The sequence below is a fragment of the Narcine bancroftii genome, chromosome 9 (assembly GCF_036971445.1).
Source record: "Narcine bancroftii isolate sNarBan1 chromosome 9, sNarBan1.hap1, whole genome shotgun sequence".
Taxonomy (NCBI): domain Eukaryota; kingdom Metazoa; phylum Chordata; class Chondrichthyes; order Torpediniformes; family Narcinidae; genus Narcine; species Narcine bancroftii.
In genome coordinates this window covers 17,149,264-17,166,554 of record NC_091477.1, presented here as the reverse complement: position 1 = coordinate 17,166,554, position 17,291 = coordinate 17,149,264, and the positions used below count along the sequence as shown (strand labels likewise).

At 41.9% G+C, this 17,291-nt stretch overlaps 1 protein-coding gene across 4 annotated transcripts; it reads left to right on the top strand.

The window, feature by feature from the left end:
- Positions 1–6,687: 6,687 nt before the first annotated feature.
- LOC138743231 (cytochrome b-c1 complex subunit 8-like) lies at positions 6,688–16,538 on the top strand. 4 transcript variants are annotated; one of them, XM_069898201.1, is made up of 3 exons: positions 6,688–7,015; positions 15,606–15,776; positions 16,329–16,538. In XM_069898201.1, exons 1-3 carry the CDS (start codon positions 6,688–6,690, stop codon positions 16,421–16,423), a joined length of 594 nt encoding a protein of 197 aa, XP_069754302.1. In that variant the 3' UTR covers positions 16,424–16,538. The 4 variants fall into 4 exon arrangements, with proteins under 4 accessions (XP_069754302.1, XP_069754301.1, XP_069754304.1 ...); XM_069898200.1 differs by lacking the exon at positions 16,329–16,538 and adding an exon at positions 8,235–9,160 and having other exon boundaries at positions 6,759–7,015; positions 15,606–15,687; XM_069898203.1 differs by lacking the exon at positions 6,688–7,015 and adding an exon at positions 13,167–13,274 and having other exon boundaries at positions 15,622–15,776.
- The last annotated feature ends 753 nt before the right edge of the window (positions 16,539–17,291 follow it).

The window sequence follows — 17,291 nt, the reverse complement described above, 5'->3', positions numbered from 1 at the left end:
CAGCTGTTCATTTCTGCAGTCCATAGTGCTACAAGTAGAGGGGAGTCAGACTTCCAAGTGATCACAATACATTTTTTTGCGACAACCAGTGCTACTTTTATAAGATTTGCTATTTGGCCAATTTGTCGCTCATTTCCATGAAATTACCCCATAGATATAACTGCAGGTCGCCCGTGAAGGCCACTCCTGTTATCCTGATTAATTTTTCTGCGATTTCTTGCCAAAATGGCCTCACTTTCACGCACAAGCACATGACAATTAGAAAAGTTCCTGTCTCAGTCCCACATCTTAAACACACCTCTGAAATTTTGGCTTTTGATCTGTGTAACTTTTGTGGGGTAAGATATAATTGGTTAAAAAGTTATACTGAACCAGTCCATATCTTGCATTTATAATTGATGTCATGCTGTCCTTGTACCAATCTGGGCAGCTTCTTTCTGAAATCACCACACTCAAGGTTGAGCACATAGAGACTTGAAAGAAGTATTAAGGTTGTAGTTGCTTTATCTAATACTGGTTGTGATCTTGTATATATTGGCATCCTGATCTAAAAAATATGTAGAATACTTAACACAGCTTTCTTTGTCAAGTGACACTTTGTCAATTATCCCAGCACTGCAGCAGCTCACAGGAAATAGGAATCAGATTATTTTATACCTTACACTTCCTCTCATAGAGTACGAGATTAGCACCAATTCTCCACTGTTCCACAAACTTTCTGTGCCAACTCCAAATCCCTTGATTCTCTTTCCTGGCAGTTTGCATCACTGTCTGGCATGGAGGTGCCAATACTCAGGACAAGAAAAAAAAACTCCAGAGGGTTGTTAACTCTGCTTGCGACATCACGGGCACCAGTCTTCAATCCGATAGGGACATATACAAGAGACAGTGTCTTAAGAAAGCAGCCTCTCTACTTAAAGACCAGGAAATGTCCTTTTCACTCTGCTCGGGAAAAAGGTACAGCAGCCTGAAGATGAGCACTCTGCCATCATATTCCTGAATGAACAATTAAACACAGTCACTACCTCACATTGTCTTTTTTTTTCACTATTTTTATTTATTCCGTAAGGAGTTTTATACAAATATTTACACTGGTGATGCTGTCGCTAAACAATTAATTTTGTGATCTGTTCATGATAATTTCTGATTCTTAATATTAAAAACATTGCAATTGATAAAGGACACATTCTTTCTGGTATACTTCACTATGGAGCAATTTAAATTGATTTGGAAGAATTTAATCAGCCATCAAGTCTCTACAGCCATTTTGGTGTAAAAATTTTAAAATTTCACTACACCCTCTGGATGAAGAAATTTTTATCTCAGTCCTGAATGGCTGATCCATCATTTTAAGCCCAAAAGAATTACAACAATCATGAAAATGGTTGGAAATATATTTTGTAGCATCTTACTGACAAAATTCTGAATGACAAGAAAACCTACCAATTGAAAAGAGCAGTCATTCCACTCAAAGTGAAGGGAGGAAATGGGGAAATCACCAAGAGCTGATGCATTTTATTAGAAACTTCAAATTTTATGGTGGTTTATTTACAACCGATGCAAGATTTTAATTGGCTTTTTCCTTCTCTACCCCTCCCCATATCCCTTTCAACAAGGAAGCAGGTTAAGAAAAGCTCTTATGTTTGTTGATATTCTTTAAAATGGCAAATCTCTGCCCTGGGTCCTCAAATTGACAGCATCTAACCACTGGTGTCCTGCAAGGATCTCCAGTGAGCTTGCAACAGTTAACAATATTATTCCTTCCCCTACCACCTGGGTCAACTTTCATATCAACAAAAAATAAGTAACATTATAATCTGTGTCGGTGGGAGCATTTCATTTTGCAGAAACAAATGGAGAAACTTTGTGGCAAATTGATTACAGAATCAGAATTTATTGTCAAACAAGTCATGAAATTCAGTGTTTTGCGACAGCATCAAGTGCAAACATTCATTCATTCAACCCAAATGAGGCTATTCATTTCATATGTAAAAGTATATTTGTTGAATAGGGAAATTAAAATCAACAGTGGAGGTAAAATCAACTTGAAATCCACGTAATACTGTGTACATGTGTATAATGGTAGAATTTTATTGTCTAATTTTTAGGGTAAAATTTAGGGGTTGACTTAATGCAGTCAGAAGTAGTATGCATCTAACTACTTAAATTGTTTGGGACATCGGGAGATGATATGGGCAGGCGGCAGGGGCCATTAAATAGGGAGGTAGATTTTTTTTTCATGGGATATATGGAAATTACATGTGATACCAGATTTTTGGGCTAAAAGGGGAGTTTACTTTTACACAGTATCGACCATTACACTCCTATATATGCAGATACAATAACCAATGGAACACTAGCCTTCATGTGCACTGAAGTTCAAACGCTATTATTGTTGTACCAAAAACAGTCAGAACGTACTTTCTATTACTAAGTGCCATTCTGGGCACTACAACCTGTGGAAGTATTGCCCTTAGAGTGCACAGAATGCCTACCAAGCCATCACTTTGGGTCGCCCAGAGAGATTGCTTAGATATGGCAGCAAGGTTAGTGTATTGGTAAGCAGTACATCACCAGTAACCTGGGTTCTAATCCAGCATTGTCTGCAATGAGTTTTTGTTTTCCATACCTGCATAAGTTTTCACCCACATTCCAAAGACAAGGTTAGTCCATTAATTGATCATATGGGTGTATTTGGGTGCATATGTGAAGAAGGATGACAAGAATGAAGGTGGGGTTGCTGAAGGGTAAGGGAAGCAACACATGACTAGAGGCAGAGGAGGTTGACAGACATCCATCTTCCTGTCTCCTCCTTGATGAGTGCCGCTCTGTAACCAGTCTATCATCCCCCTCTGCTTCCTGAGTGATCAGAGTACATCCAGCTCCCTAATACAGTCTGTTGTGTCCCAATTTTCCATATCCTACAAGAAAAGCATACAATTATTGCAGCTGTTTTTCCCACTACATATTTTGTACAGCAAGGAAAAAATACCTTACCTGACCTCACTTTCTCAAAGAAACGTTTTGTCCTGTAGGGCTGTAAATAATGCTAACACCTGCAATTCTTCCTGCACCTCTGGTTGCTGAAGCTTCTTGAGACAAAGCCTTCAAGTCCCACTCTTACACAGGGCCACTTCTGCTCTACTCATTATACACCCATGACAGTGTGGCCAGGCACAATTTCAATATTATCTACATTTGCCAATGACACTACAGTTGTCGGCAGAATCATAAACAGCATTGAGGAAGTGTAGAGGAGGGTGAGAGATCAGTTTGTTGAATGGTGTAATGATAACAACCTTACACTCAATGTTAGCAAAACCAAGGAGATTATTGTGGACTTCAGAAGGAAGCTAGGGGAACATGATCCAGTCCTCATTGAGAGCTCAGTAGTGGAAAGAGTCAAGACCTCAAATTTCTGGCTGTCAGCATCTCCAAAGATCTGTACTGGAGCCTCCACATTGATGAAGCCAGCCAGCATCTATACTTTGAGGTTCCTGAAAACTTCTACAGCATTCTTGCTGGTTGCATCACTGCTTGGTATGGAATCACCAACTTTCAGGACAAGAATAAACCCCAGAGGGTTATTAACTCGGCCTGCAACATCACAGGCACCAGACTTCACTCCATCGAGGACATCTACAGGAGGTGTCTTTAAAAAAAAAAGTAGCCTCTATCCTCAAAGACCACCAGCACCCAGACCATACCCTTTTCACTCTGCTATCATCAGGGAAAAGGTACAGGAGACTAAGGACAAGTACTCAATGGCACATGGACAGGTTCTTCCCTGATACCATCAGTTTCTTGAATAATTATTGACCCAGACACTGCCTTTTTTTTCGTGCATGACTCTCTATTTATTTATTTTCATTTATGGTAATATTGTAAGATGGTTATAATATGAATGTTTGCTGCTGCAATACATCAAATTTCAAGACTTGCTCATGACAATAAATTCTGATTTTTATTGACTATATTTAATTGCAGTCACTTTTTATTGGCATAGTTTAGTCTCCCCAAGTCCTCCTCCAATCTCATCTCTGGAAAATGAAGCTACAAGCTCAGTACTCGCCAATTAAATTCTCCCTCTTACTCCAAATCCAGTCTCTGGGGGAAAAAAAATACAAGAATTTTTGTTTTAGACATGCAGCACATGTCATTTCAGCCCATGAGTCCATGCTGTCCAAATAACACCCAATAAACCTACACCTCTAGTAAATTTTGAAGAGTGGGAGAAAACTGCAGCCCCTGGGGGAAAAACTCACACAGACACAGGGAGAACTTACAGACAGCATGGGATTCAAACCCTAGTCCTGATTACTGGTGCTTGTAAAGGGGTTGCACTAACCACTATGCCATCCAAACCCAAGGGGAATGCAAAATATTCTGTGGTGTCCAAGCCACTATTGATTTCCTCAATTATCAAAAATATTATGTTCTATTCACTTTTTTTGGTGGGATCTTAAGGTATTCTCTTGACTGTAAAGATTTGTTTTCAAGATATTCCAGAACAGTACAGGAACTGTCCTGTTGATTATGATGCCAATCTAATCCCATATGCCTACACAAGACCTGTATCCTTTTATTCCCTGTCCATTCACACAAACATTGCTGTTGTATTTGCTTCTACTTCTCCTAGCATTGCAAGTCAGTACCTACCAGTTCATATAAAAAGTGCCCTGTAAATCTCTTTGCTTTCCTCTTCTTACCTTAGACATATGTCCCCCAGCATTTGGCATTACAAGGGGAAAAAAAAAGGAACATTCAACATGCAATGTTTAGATTTATTGTCAGAGTACATACATGACATCACCAAGATTATTTTTCCTGTGGGTGAGGCAGAATTACCACTTATTGATTGTGCACAGAATTGTATTCAGAGATACACGTGTAAACAAATAAAGAAATGTAAACAAATTGACCTCAATATAAAGAGAAAAAAAAAATCAATAAAGTGGTAAAGAAAGAATCCTCAAATGAGTCTCTGATTGAGTTTGTTGTCCTATCTGTGCCTCAATATTATCTACTTCCATTGGGCACCCTTCAGATGCTCCTGAGAAAACAATCAAGTTTGGCCAACCTCTATAGTTAAAACAAACTCGAATCCATTCTACACCCCACCAAAGCCTTCACATTCATTCTGCAGTGTACCAACGACAACCGCACACAATATTCCTAATGTGGTCCAAGCAAAGTTTTTTTTTAAATAAAGATGCGACAATTTGTAGCCCTTAAAACAAATGTGGCAGTGTGGGCATTCAGTAAATCTCAAGTATATTGAAATAATTACGGAATACAATACAAGTACATTGTAAACCCATTCACGTTTTCTTTAAATCTTTCCTGGATTATTTTGCTCTAAGTATATTACTTTGTTAAAAAAAAATGCTGCCGCTACCATCAGTAACGCTGTTGTTTCGATCGCCCCCAGTCTGATAAACTTAGCTTCCAGGAGTTATCGGATTTAACAACCCAAACGCTATTATTAGTTGCCAAAATGATAACATACAGACATGTCAATTTGATAGTCTGGAACACGACATGTGGGCTCGCGTCCTTAAACTGAAAATATTTGCCCGAACGGGTTTCCAGGGTCTCGGTGCTATATGAAAATTGACATATAGAAATACGAATGAAGCTAAGAAAAGCCACAGATCCATATTACATGGGTGTTGAAGGATATTAGAGTCATTTACGATAGAACAAGTGGGTCGTCCGTGGCAAGTCATTAACTAATAACTAAGGAACCAAAGTTGAATAGTGAAGGCTAATGAGAACTTGTAAGAATTTCTAAAAACGACAACAAACCACAAATCCTAATAATGACCGTCCAACAAGCCTCCTCTAATTTATTTCCAAACTCGCCACAGAGTTAACCCAAGCAAACCTTGTTGAACTTTTTATATGATCCAAGATGGTCATCATTCACAATTTGATGGGCTTCCTACGAGTGGACGGAGGAAGAGAAACGGGGAAAGAAAGAAAGAAGCATCCAACAAACATTCAAAACATATTGTTTCTTCAGGTTGCCTTGAACATTCTTACAGGCAGGGAAGTACAAACTATTTTAATTAATATATATAAATAAATTAATGTGCATAGGATTATGTCGTCATTAAAATTTCGAAAATAATTATTTAAAAATTCCCTTTTGAGACAAAATCATAAGACAAGCTCTTTAACTTATTAGGCAAGTATCAAGTCAGCATCTATACAACTTTCATTTAACACACCTGGTTTGTCGATCGCTCCAGATGCCTCTTCATATTAGTTTAAAGGCAATGGAGAAAATATGGAAATTATAATATAGGTCTTCAAGTTGTGATGAGGGTCGGATAATTTGCTCATGGTAATTGAGGCACATGACAACATTTGATTAGAAAAAAATCAACTACTATGGCAGGTTGACAGGTGAATAATTTTGATCACACTGCCACAGCAACATTCCTAACTTGCATTAAGTTTCTTCCAAATGATGTTTCATCAGATTGCTAACACGATCGCTACATTCTTGCATGCCGAACAAGTTCTCACTAATTATTAAATAATCTTTATTAATGATCTTAATGAGATCATTACACCTGTGTCTTCGAGATTTTCTTTAAAGGGATCATGGGGGCACAGGGCTTTAGATCTATTGAGCTGATTAACTATTTCTGTGAGTGTGCTGAGGTTTTTTTTGTTAGAATGTATTTTTTATCACAACTCCACTGTAATATTTGGTTATTATGTTTCACCAATTCTATTTCTTTCGCCACTCTAATCAGCTTTACTGACCAAGAAGTAAATCACAATTCTGAGAATAGTATTTTACTTCCTCTACTAAATCTCTTAACCAACAAGAATGGTTGGGATTCCCAACGTCCTACAAAACCCAATGTTAAGTATCTAGAGTATATGAAAAAACTCTACACTGTGTCTGCGACACAAGATGGAATTCCGAAACGACCTGCGAACCATCCTTTTAACACCGTGCGATTGTTGACACCACGGACCCAGTTCCTTTCCACACAAGGTAAGGTTGAACTTGAATGTTAATTTTTAAACGGCAACTCTTTTAATATGAATGTAATTTTTTTTAAAAGTTGCAATGATCTTCATAGTTCTTCTCGTTAGGTGAAATTATTTATTGGCGAACTTTAAAGCCGAGTCACTTATTGATGTATATCACCGCTTATCTCGAGGCGAATGACTACAGTTTAAATAAGAAAAATTTAGTCGGAGTTGATTAAATACGAAGACGTTGTGGATAGGAAATTAAAGTCCCTAACTTGGTATGGATGGGTAGGTTTTAACTATCAGAAAATCTGGGAACAAGTACGGCTAAATCTGACAAGTGTGGGTCTCTTGAAAGTAAAATGTCAAGGTGGGAAATAACAATAGTAGGCTTGTACTGCCACGGGTAACTTTTTAAATGACCCTGTACAGGGTACGTAGAGAACTAAAAATAAGATCAATTTGACACAAGGAAGGAAAGCTCCTTTAATACAGATTTCATTTGAAGGAAAATGGAGTAGAGACGCTTCAGGAGAATTAAGTGATCTGTGTTTCCTAGTGTAGAGTTAAAATGGTCAGCGTAGCCTTGTTTAACAAAACTGAATTTTTCCAGGAAATGATGTATTCTGGAGGGGAATTCTGTTGATGGCACAGTTGTCAGTAAAATGCCAAACAACCATGGTCCAAGGGATCTTTGGCAAAATTGGTAGAGGCAAAGCAAGTTTCGCTTTAACTGAAAGCCCGTGACCATGGTCTACAAACAACAAGGACCAGTTTTAGACCTTTTCTGTTTTGCTTTGTGTAAGATTGATTAATTAATCTTGCTGAAAACAACAAATGTTTATGGGAATGAATGGAAGGAGCCCGAGTGTTTTGAGAGCTAGAAGGATTTGAATCCCTGAACATTGGTACCCAACAGCCACTGCACAGAATATTAAGTAGGACACTTCTGGTATAATGCCATAAGACCTTAATTACTCCACAATTAGAATGCAACTCTAAAGGAAGATATTGACTACACTTAGGGGCAGAGATTAACCAGGATGTTGCTTGGAGCGGTGTTTGAGTTGGGAGATAGCTCGATTTGTTTTTGTGGATAACTGTCCATGGAGGGGCCTTAAAAACAAAGAACATGTTTAAGATTTGAATTTCTTTCACCCCGAGGGTGATTATTATCGGAAACTGTGCATTATTAATGAATAACTTTTTTAAAATCTATCCACTACTTTCTCCCTTAGAAGTATTTAAACAAGATGTACTCTACGGCCTGGGGCCCGTCGCTTCTCGTGAACAGTTACTTCGGTCCGTGCTCTTGTACTCGGTTACCAGATCGGCGTATTTTCCCATCTTGTGCACCTGCAATCTCACAGTGCGAGAGCCTGAGCCCTATTCCGACCAGATGTGTTCCAATACTCTCCGTTCATACCACTTCAGCATCCAGTTCGAGCGCAGAAAGAGGCACAGATGGGTTGAAGTGGACCTGGCCGCCTTCCTTCAACCGTTCATCGGGCCGCAGCGGGCCGACCTTCACATTGTCTTCAGCTACATGTGCACCAAAGCGAGCCAGTCGCACGGGAACCGCACGCTGGATGGGGCGCTGAAACTGATGCTTGTGCCCCCCTCTCTGCTTTTGTTCCTCAATGACACCCGGGTACAGGATCGACACAACTGGCTGCCGGTTGAAGGGGGGCAATCCTGGAGCGGCCGAGTCGAAAGGCTAAGGAAGAGCCTTTCCAGTGTGAGCGGGAGGTCCAATCGCCGCCGCCGCAGAGGTCCGAAGGGGGACAGGGAAGGGTCGGGGAATTCACTGTCGACTCGCCGTTCTCCTCGGCTCCAGTACCACGACCAAGAGTGTCGGCTGCACGACTTCCGACTGTCTTTTAGTGAACTCCGGTGGGACCGTTGGATCATTGCTCCTCACCAGTACAATCCTCGTTACTGCAAGGGGAGCTGCCCACGGGCGCTCGGTCATCGCTATGGATCTCCCGTGCACACACTGATCCAGAACATGCTCTACGAAAAAGTGGACTCGCCAGTTCCTCGCCCTTCCTGCGTTCCTTCCAAATACAGCCCACTGAGTGTGTTAACGCTGGAGAACGACGGTTCCATCGTTTACAAGGAATACGAGGATATGATCGCCACCACATGCACCTGCCGCTAATGGGTATTTATCTGCATCTGAAATTTGGGTGGTCGGTTTATAGATTTAAAAAAAAAAGCCACTGCTTGCAAAGTCAAGAAAATCGCCATGTGTTCTTTTTAGTTGTCTTATTTATAATGACGTTGCCCTGTAAAGAGCGCAGCGTGGAGTACAACTCCCTCCCGTCGAAGTGTGGATGTGACCCAATTTCTTTTTGCCGGGATGCTCCCGTAGTTTTGCTTGAGCTGCTTTTAAAGTTGGATTTTGTTTGAGCTGTGACTGCAGAGGGAACATGGCCCAAATTATTTTATTTTCTTGGCCATGCAAGCATGAGGCTTTGTGCACTCAACCCCACGATTGCTCTTTCCAATTTGAGTAACTTTTTTTAAAAAAAAGAAAATCACCATACAAGTTTTATTCGGGTGAAATGCCAATATTTATTAAAAATGTCCAATTCGAAGAACGAGATTTAGAGGCACAAATTGCAGAATGTGCGCACTAATTGAAATGGAAAATGTCTACACTTGGGTTACAGTTCCATTCACCTGAAACTAAAATGATTTGGAGACTTTTCCACGAGTGGGAAATTTTGCTTTGCAAGAAATTCTTGCTTTGCGACAAGAGAACTTTTTTTTAAAAACTATGTTTTTAAAGATGCATGAAGAGTTTTTGTTACACGGTTGTGATGTGTGGTACAAACCCTGGTGGTAATATGAAGATGCTTTTGAACAAAGACCGGTGTTTGAAGGGCGAAAAAAAAATAAATAACAATGGCAAATAATTTGTCTTTGGATTATTTAAATTAAACGTTTGAATTCTACATGCCACCAACATCCCCTCTCCTAGCCTCCTGAAAGAACTTTATTCAGCGCGCGCATCCCCCTTGGGTTCGTTACTCTGGAACATTGCACAGATCCTCATGGCTTTCCCTTCCACACGGTGGAAAGTCCTGCAGCTGGTTTCGCATATTTGTGGACCGGGCAAGAATAGCAGTCCTCAAATGTTCCCTTAAGTAATCCCTATGCCATTGGTGTTCTGTGATTAGTAAGAGATTACTTCAGGGGATATGCGAGTTGGCGGGGGTGGGGGCAAGGTTGAGAACCACTGCTCTAAGCATTCTCCTCCCTCTCAGCATTTTAAAGGATTGTTCCCTCCAATTTGTTCATTCCTACCCAGGAACCACACTTTATAGTTCCTATTAAATGCAGTACATGCCACACTTGTTTAAATTTTCAACTATCCAGGGAATCTAACAGCTCGCCAATGTGAAGTAATTTGCTTACAATTTAGTTTGCTGCATTTGTGCTCTCTCCTCTCGTGATGAAAATGTAGAGTAAGCTCTCTAGGCAACTACTTTGTAGGGCATCTACATTGGGACAAGGAGCATGCAAGCTTCCAGGTACTGTACTTCAATTCTAACCTGTGGCTGCAGGACTGTGCACTAAAAACAAGGTCCAACTAAGCCTGAAGAATGATGCCTTGTCTTCTGGCTGGCATATTATAGCTGAAGACGAGAGCAGATGCTGAAACTTTCAGCAATAAACTAACTGCAGGAGGATCTCTGCAGGTCAAGCAACAGGAGAGTGGGGTGGCTTTGCTTAATGTTTTGACCTGAAAAAATGATGCTCAATTTGCTTAACCCATCAAGTTCCTCCAGTATTCTTTTTATTTTCAAATCTAGATTCCAGCATCTGCAGCCCCTTTTTGTCTTCCAATAATAGATTTAGTCCCAGAGATAAAGTAAATTGCAGGTATGCAGAAGTAAAACACTAAGTCTGCAGACTATGAAGTTTTTATTTAAAAAAAACCCACAATGATGGAGAAATTTAGCAGGTCAAATGGTGTACTTTAATATGTAATGATACATATCAATATTTCAGGCTTGAGCCCTTCATCAAGGAATGGGGAAAAATATAGGCAGGTACCTGAACAAAATGGTGGAGGGGACAGAGCATGGTCCCACAAGCAGGAGGTAATGGGTGGATAAGGGTGGGGGGGGGGGGGAAGTTCAATGAATGGAGAGGGAAAGGGAAGTTCAATGAATGGAGAGGGAAAGGAGTGAAGAGATGGGGGAATAGGCTAGCAGAAACCAGAGAAGTTGACATTAATGCTGGCTGGAGAGGGTGAAAATGGAAAATTAGGTCCTGCATCTCCAATTTATGGGTGGTCTTAGTTTGACCACATGTGAGGCTGTGGAGATGGGTCAATGTGGGAGTGGGGTGCTGAAATGGTTGGCTACTGGGAGATTCCTGTTGCTGATGTGGACAGTGCGAAGGTGCTCAGCGAAGCAATCTCCCAGTCTATGCCCAGTATTTCCAATGTCGAAAGCCACATTTAAGCTATTCATGTAAAAATGTGCTTGGTACAGAATGAATACAAACCCTTTGGCCATCTAATCCATGTTGTCAGTTCAGCACACATTTGGACTATTGCAGGATTAAAGGCCCCTGACCTATGTCCCTACATTATATACAACAAAGAAATAAAATTGTTCTAGGATGCAAGTTAACAATATTTGACATACTGTTAATTCACATGGTTTCTCCATTGCAGTTAACCAAAATCATAGATCTGTCCTGTGTGGAGTAGAGAAGAATTTGAGGAACAGGTGTTTGTAATTCATTATTGCTCCTCTGTTGCCCAATGGTGATGGCCACAAGAGTTGGTGCTGGTGTATCTTAATCTGATTAGTGCAAAAAAAAAGCATCCTTAGAACAAAATATTCATGCTATGGTATAAGGCACACTTAGCCATAACCTTTCAGAACTTTTGCTGCAAAGAACAATTGTGCTCTGACATCCATTCCATCTACTCCAATGTTCTATGTGTCATGTTCTTTGTATCTAGGCATCTCCGGTATATCCCTATTTAAATGACTGGAAATTAATAAATGTTTACCTCAGAGGTAGCTGTAAGTGGAATTTTTTTAAATTACTCAAAGAATTTGTATTTTGACAGGCTTGAATCACTGTCTTTAGAAGCTAGCCCTGAATAGAAGAGACCATTACTTTCTACAAAACATAATCAGAAGTTGCATATTGATGTTGTTCTTGTGTCATTTTATACAATGCCTATGGTCACAGGGACCTGTTTTACCCAGAGAGCTGGTGCTGCAGTGTTGGCAGAATCTTGCTGGTACTCTATTGTGGCCTCGCCACCAACAGGCACTATCATCAATCAAGCAACCTTACCAGATGAGGCAGTTTTCAACCTAATGAACCACATTTTGATGCTCACAGATTGGAGAAACTAAATGATCGCACTGTAGAACACCTGTATTTAGGCTATAGGGTGACCCTAAGCTTCCCATTGCCTGTCAGTTTCCACATCTCATTCTGTGCTTCCTGAACTGGTACTATCAATGCCAACCTGAGCAACAGCATCTCATTTTCCACCTGTATCTTCCAAAACGGCCTTCTGGACTCTTTACTGAAGCCTGCAAGTTCATATTCTTGATTTCTCAGTTTACATCACTCATCTACCGGTGATGGTGACTTGGTTTAGCTTAACAGTTTTCTGTCTTAAGTGGATTTTGCTTGACCAGCTCAGTTTTTTTTTCCCCCAGTGGTTTGGTGCTTTGCTTCCAGTTTCTCCAGCATCTGCAGTATTTCCTTGGTGTGGCGATGTGTTTCCTTCATCGTATATAGTTACTGTTGGCTACTGTCTATATGGAGCTGGCCTGCCCACACCCTATGACTCCTCCTGCTATGGTCCTGGGCCAGAAAAGGTCTCCATTCCTACACCTGGATCTGGGCCAGGAAGGTTCTTCTGTCCATTAAAGCCTATCGTTCCCTCACACTTGGTTACCGTCCCGCAGCTTCCTTTCAGCCCTTCGAAGGGTCACCTTGGAACCTTAACCCTCTCTCTTCTGCCGACTAGTTCCAGCGTTTCTAAAAAAAATTACAGCGTCCATTCGTTTGAAAGTTTTTCTTTCAACCCGCAAAAGTTGTCGCGCTTGCGCTGTGTGAAGGGTGCAGAGGAGCCCGAGACCCCTCCCCGTACTCTCACGCGCATGCCTGTTCCCCCGCGAGCTGACGTCACTGCTTGCGGATGACGCAGGACTTCGCTGCTTGCGGATGACGTAGAACGCCGTTGCGAGGCTTCAACATCGAGGTCAGAATCAAGGAGAATCGGGGAGGTGAGAACTGGAGCGGGCGAGGGAGCGCTTGCGGGCGGTAGAATTTAGGGACTTTGGTCGGGGTGGTCGCCGACCACCAACCCTCCCCAGATCATGACGGTGGGCAGGAGGCAGTACCTGGGGCAGGCCTGGGAGGAGCCAGTACCTAGGGTAGGCCTTGGAGGAGGCAGTACCTGGGGTAGGCCGGGGAGGAGGCAGTACCTGGGGTAGGCCGCTGGAGGAGCCAGTACCTGGGCAGGCCAGGGAGGAGGCAGTACCTGGGGTAGGCCTGGGAGGAGGCAGTACCTGGGGTAGGCCGCTGGAGGAGCCAGTACCTGGGCAGGCCAGGGAGGAGGCAGTACCTGGGGTAGGCCTGGGAGGAGGCAGTACCTGGGGTAGGCCGGGGAGGAGCCAGTACCTGGGGTAGGCCGCTGTAGGAGCCAGTACCTGGGGTAGGCCGCTGGAGGAGCCAGTACCTGGGGTAGGCCGCTGGAGGAGGCAGTACCTGGGGTAGGCCGCTCGAGGAGCCAGTACCTGGGGCAGGCCAGGGAGGAGGCAGTACCTGGGGTAGGCCTGGGAGGAGGCACTACCTGGGGTAGGCCGGGGAGGAGGCACTACCTGGGGTAGGCCGGGGAGGAGCCAGTACCTGGGGTAGGCCGCTGGAGGAGGCAGTACCAGGGGTAGGCCGCTGGAGGAGCCAGTACCTGGGGCAGGCCAGGGAGGAGGCAGTACCTGGGGTAGGCCTGGGAGGAGGCAGTACCTGGGGTAGGCCTGGGAGGAGGCAGTACCTGGGGTAGGCGGCTGGAAGAGGCAGTACCTGGGGTAGGCGGCTGGAGGAGGCAGTACCTGGGGTAGGCGGCTGGAGGAGCCAGTACCTGAGGCAGGCCGGGGAGGAACCAGTACCTGGGGTAGGCCGCTGGAGGAGCCAGTACCTGGGGCAGGCCGGGGAGGAGCCAGTACCTGGGGTAGGCCGCTGGAGGAGGCAGTACCTGGGGCAGGCCGGGGAGGAGGCAGTACCTGGGGTAGGCCGCTGGAGCCGGCGAGCCCTCTCAGGGCAGCCTTTCGGGTCAAAGGGCAGTTCGCTTAATTTCACTTTTATCCTCTGAGTTGTTATTTGAATTTTTCAAACTGGGTTAATTTACAAATTTAAAATTAAAACCTGAGAGTCTGCAGACACAGTGGTTTAAGTAAAAGAAAAACAGTGCTGGAGAAAATCAACAGGTCAAACTTTATATAGCAAAAATGAAGATACAAAACATCGTTTCATTCAGGTCCATATTTACCTTGAGGCCAGTCATTTTCATAGTGGTTTTAAACTTCTAATTGTGCTACATCAATGGTTTCAAGTTGCTGGCCCTTCATCATCTTTCCCCATTGATGATGAAACCTGATTCAGTGAATGTAAATTGTCTCTCCTAGTGAGAGAGAGCAGATAGTCTGCAACAATATTAGAATGGAGGTCTGCGGGGGTGGGGGGAGGGACATCAATACCTCTGAGAGTAAAGCCCTGCAAAAGGTGGGGTGGACTTGGATCAGGACATCACAGGCAAAACCCTCTCATTCTTTCCTATCACATTTTCAATGATCAACTCCGTGCCAAAACATCCAGTGTTATCTGTAAGGAGTTTGTATATTCTCCCTGTGTCGGAATGAATTTCCTCTGGATGCTCTGGTTTCCTCCCACCCTCCAAAATATCGAGGTTGTAGGTTAATTGGGGAATTTGGGCAGCCTGGGCTCGAAAGGCCTGTTACGATGCTGTATGTCTAAATTTAATTTAAAAATTGACCTTTTTTACCCATGGGTGTCTCCTGGCTTGCTGAGTTCCTCCCACAGCTCATTGTTTGCTCAAGATTCTAACTTGTGTAGCTTTTTGTGTTTCTCTGACAAATTTGGATTTGTCTCATCCATTCTGAGTGACGACCTTCAGGTGTATGTAACAATAAATGGGACTCATCTGGGTAATTTCCTAATCGGTATTCTGCTGGATTCAGAGTTGTTTATTTCAGTCTTTACTACTTTGCATGGAAAATTTTCCTAAAACAAATTCCCTTTCAAAATATTTTTAAAATCACATTTTTCAATCATGTATTTTGTCTTTTTACATCCCGACCAAAGCGTTCTTTGAGAATTTTCTGAAGCAGCTCGGGAGTTTTTTGAGAGGTGGATTTATTAATGTTTGTTTGGAGTGAATAATTGGCCTTTCATAAAATATTGATGAGGCAACAAACTTTTATTTGCCTAGGAATTACTGTAACATTTAAATAATGACGTTGGTTATGTGTTACCGGGAGTTAGATTTGTAATACTTGAGTGATTCATGATATTTTCTATTTGTTTTATATAAACTGCAGGATTTATTTGTTGCAGAATGGGTCGCCACTTTGGAAATTTGGCCAAGGTGCGACACATCATCACCTACACTATTTCTCCCTTTGAGCAGAGGGCATTTGCAAATTACTTTACCAAAGGCATTCCCAATACATGGAGGCGATTCAGGGGCCAGGTATTCCGTGTTGTTCCTCGTAAGTATAAGTGTTTACGATACCTTGAAACTGAATTTTACAATGTTCTGATCCACCTCACAAATGGTGCATGTTCCAATTTGCAGACGATGTGGGCTGTTTCCTGAGAGTTTATATTGGCCCTGTGCTCCTTTTGTATAGAAATCTGCATTTATTGAAAAGTGTAGCTGCTATTTTATCTAATTACCAATAAGCTCTGTACTAATTTTAGATGATCAGACTTCATAATGTCATAAAATAACAAACAAAGCACAAAAAGCCACAGTGAACATCCCAAGTTCAAGTTCTGAGACGACAAACCCAAAACAGTGTGGGGTTTGGGGGAAGAGGTTTATATTTTGATTTAAATGCAAAGTATTATTCCAAGCTTCATGTAGAAAGTTGCAATGGATCAGAGAGAGGTCAAATAGATGCTAAGGCAATTTCATCACATGCTGGACCTTTACAAGGTGTGTTTTCTGATAGTGGTGAATGTATTTCGTTCTTTATCAACTTGGTGGAAAGAATGTTCTTTTGATCTAAATTAAACTGTTGTATTTTGTTTTCACTCAGCATTTGTCATAGCGTACCTTGTTTACACCTGGGGCAACCGTGAACATGAATTGTCATTGAGAAAGAACCCAGCTGACTTTTCCAATGATAATTAAAATAAGGAGAGAACATTTTTCTTCAGAGAAGCGAAGATTTCTAACCAGCAAACTCACCTACTCACGGGAAAAAAACTGTCCTGTCCATTGAAAATAAAGTATTTATTATGTTTAAGCCTGTTGTGGACTCACTGAAATATATTCTAGATCTAATTAATAAATTGTGATTTGAAACACCTTGTCAAGGTAGTGGCAAGAATTAATGAAGAGTTTATTGTCATATGCATAAGTACAATGTACAGACACAGAGAAAGTCTTACTAGCTGAAGCTTTGTGGGTACATAAGATACACCAACAATGATCCAAGTATATCTAGCACAAGATGCCACAAAGAAAAAAAAAGTAAGAAAGAGGAAGCTCCGTCATCTAACTTGGCTGCGAAGTGTAGCTTTGTTGGCAAATACTTCTGAATGATTCAAAGGTTAATTCAGGAGGAATTAATATTTAATATTAAAAACTTCATTTTCTGACATTTTTAAAAAACTTTATGGTTGTAGAGTTAAACTGCATGGAATTGGATCATTTAGCCCAACATTCAAGATGACCAAGCTAATCCCAATCGACTGCATTTTGCCTGTAGGTTCACAACCTTTTTTGGTATAAGCCCCATCTGGCTTCTGGCCTAACATGCCATGGCCCATTAGTGGTAATGACAGCAATATTTTCAAGCCAAATGCAGCTCTATAAGAAACACATCTTTATCTAATTTAAAGTATTTTAATATTTTTAAAGACCCACATGAAAACACACTGGCTCACTGGTTAAGAACCATGGCTCTTGACCTTATCCATATTACCTATCTAATTGTTTCTCAACTGTTGAAATTAACCCTACCTTGACTACTTCCTGTGGCAGCTCATTCCATGTA

Coding starts and splice junctions, on each gene's coding strand:
- LOC138743231 (XM_069898200.1), top strand. CDS start 6,898: ATGAAAAAACTCTACACTGTGTCTGCGACACAAGATGGAATTCCGAAA. Junction 7,016..8,234: donor CCAGTTCCTTTCCACACAAG/GTAAGGTTGAAC, acceptor TTTCTCCCTTAG/AAGTATTTAAACAAGATGTA.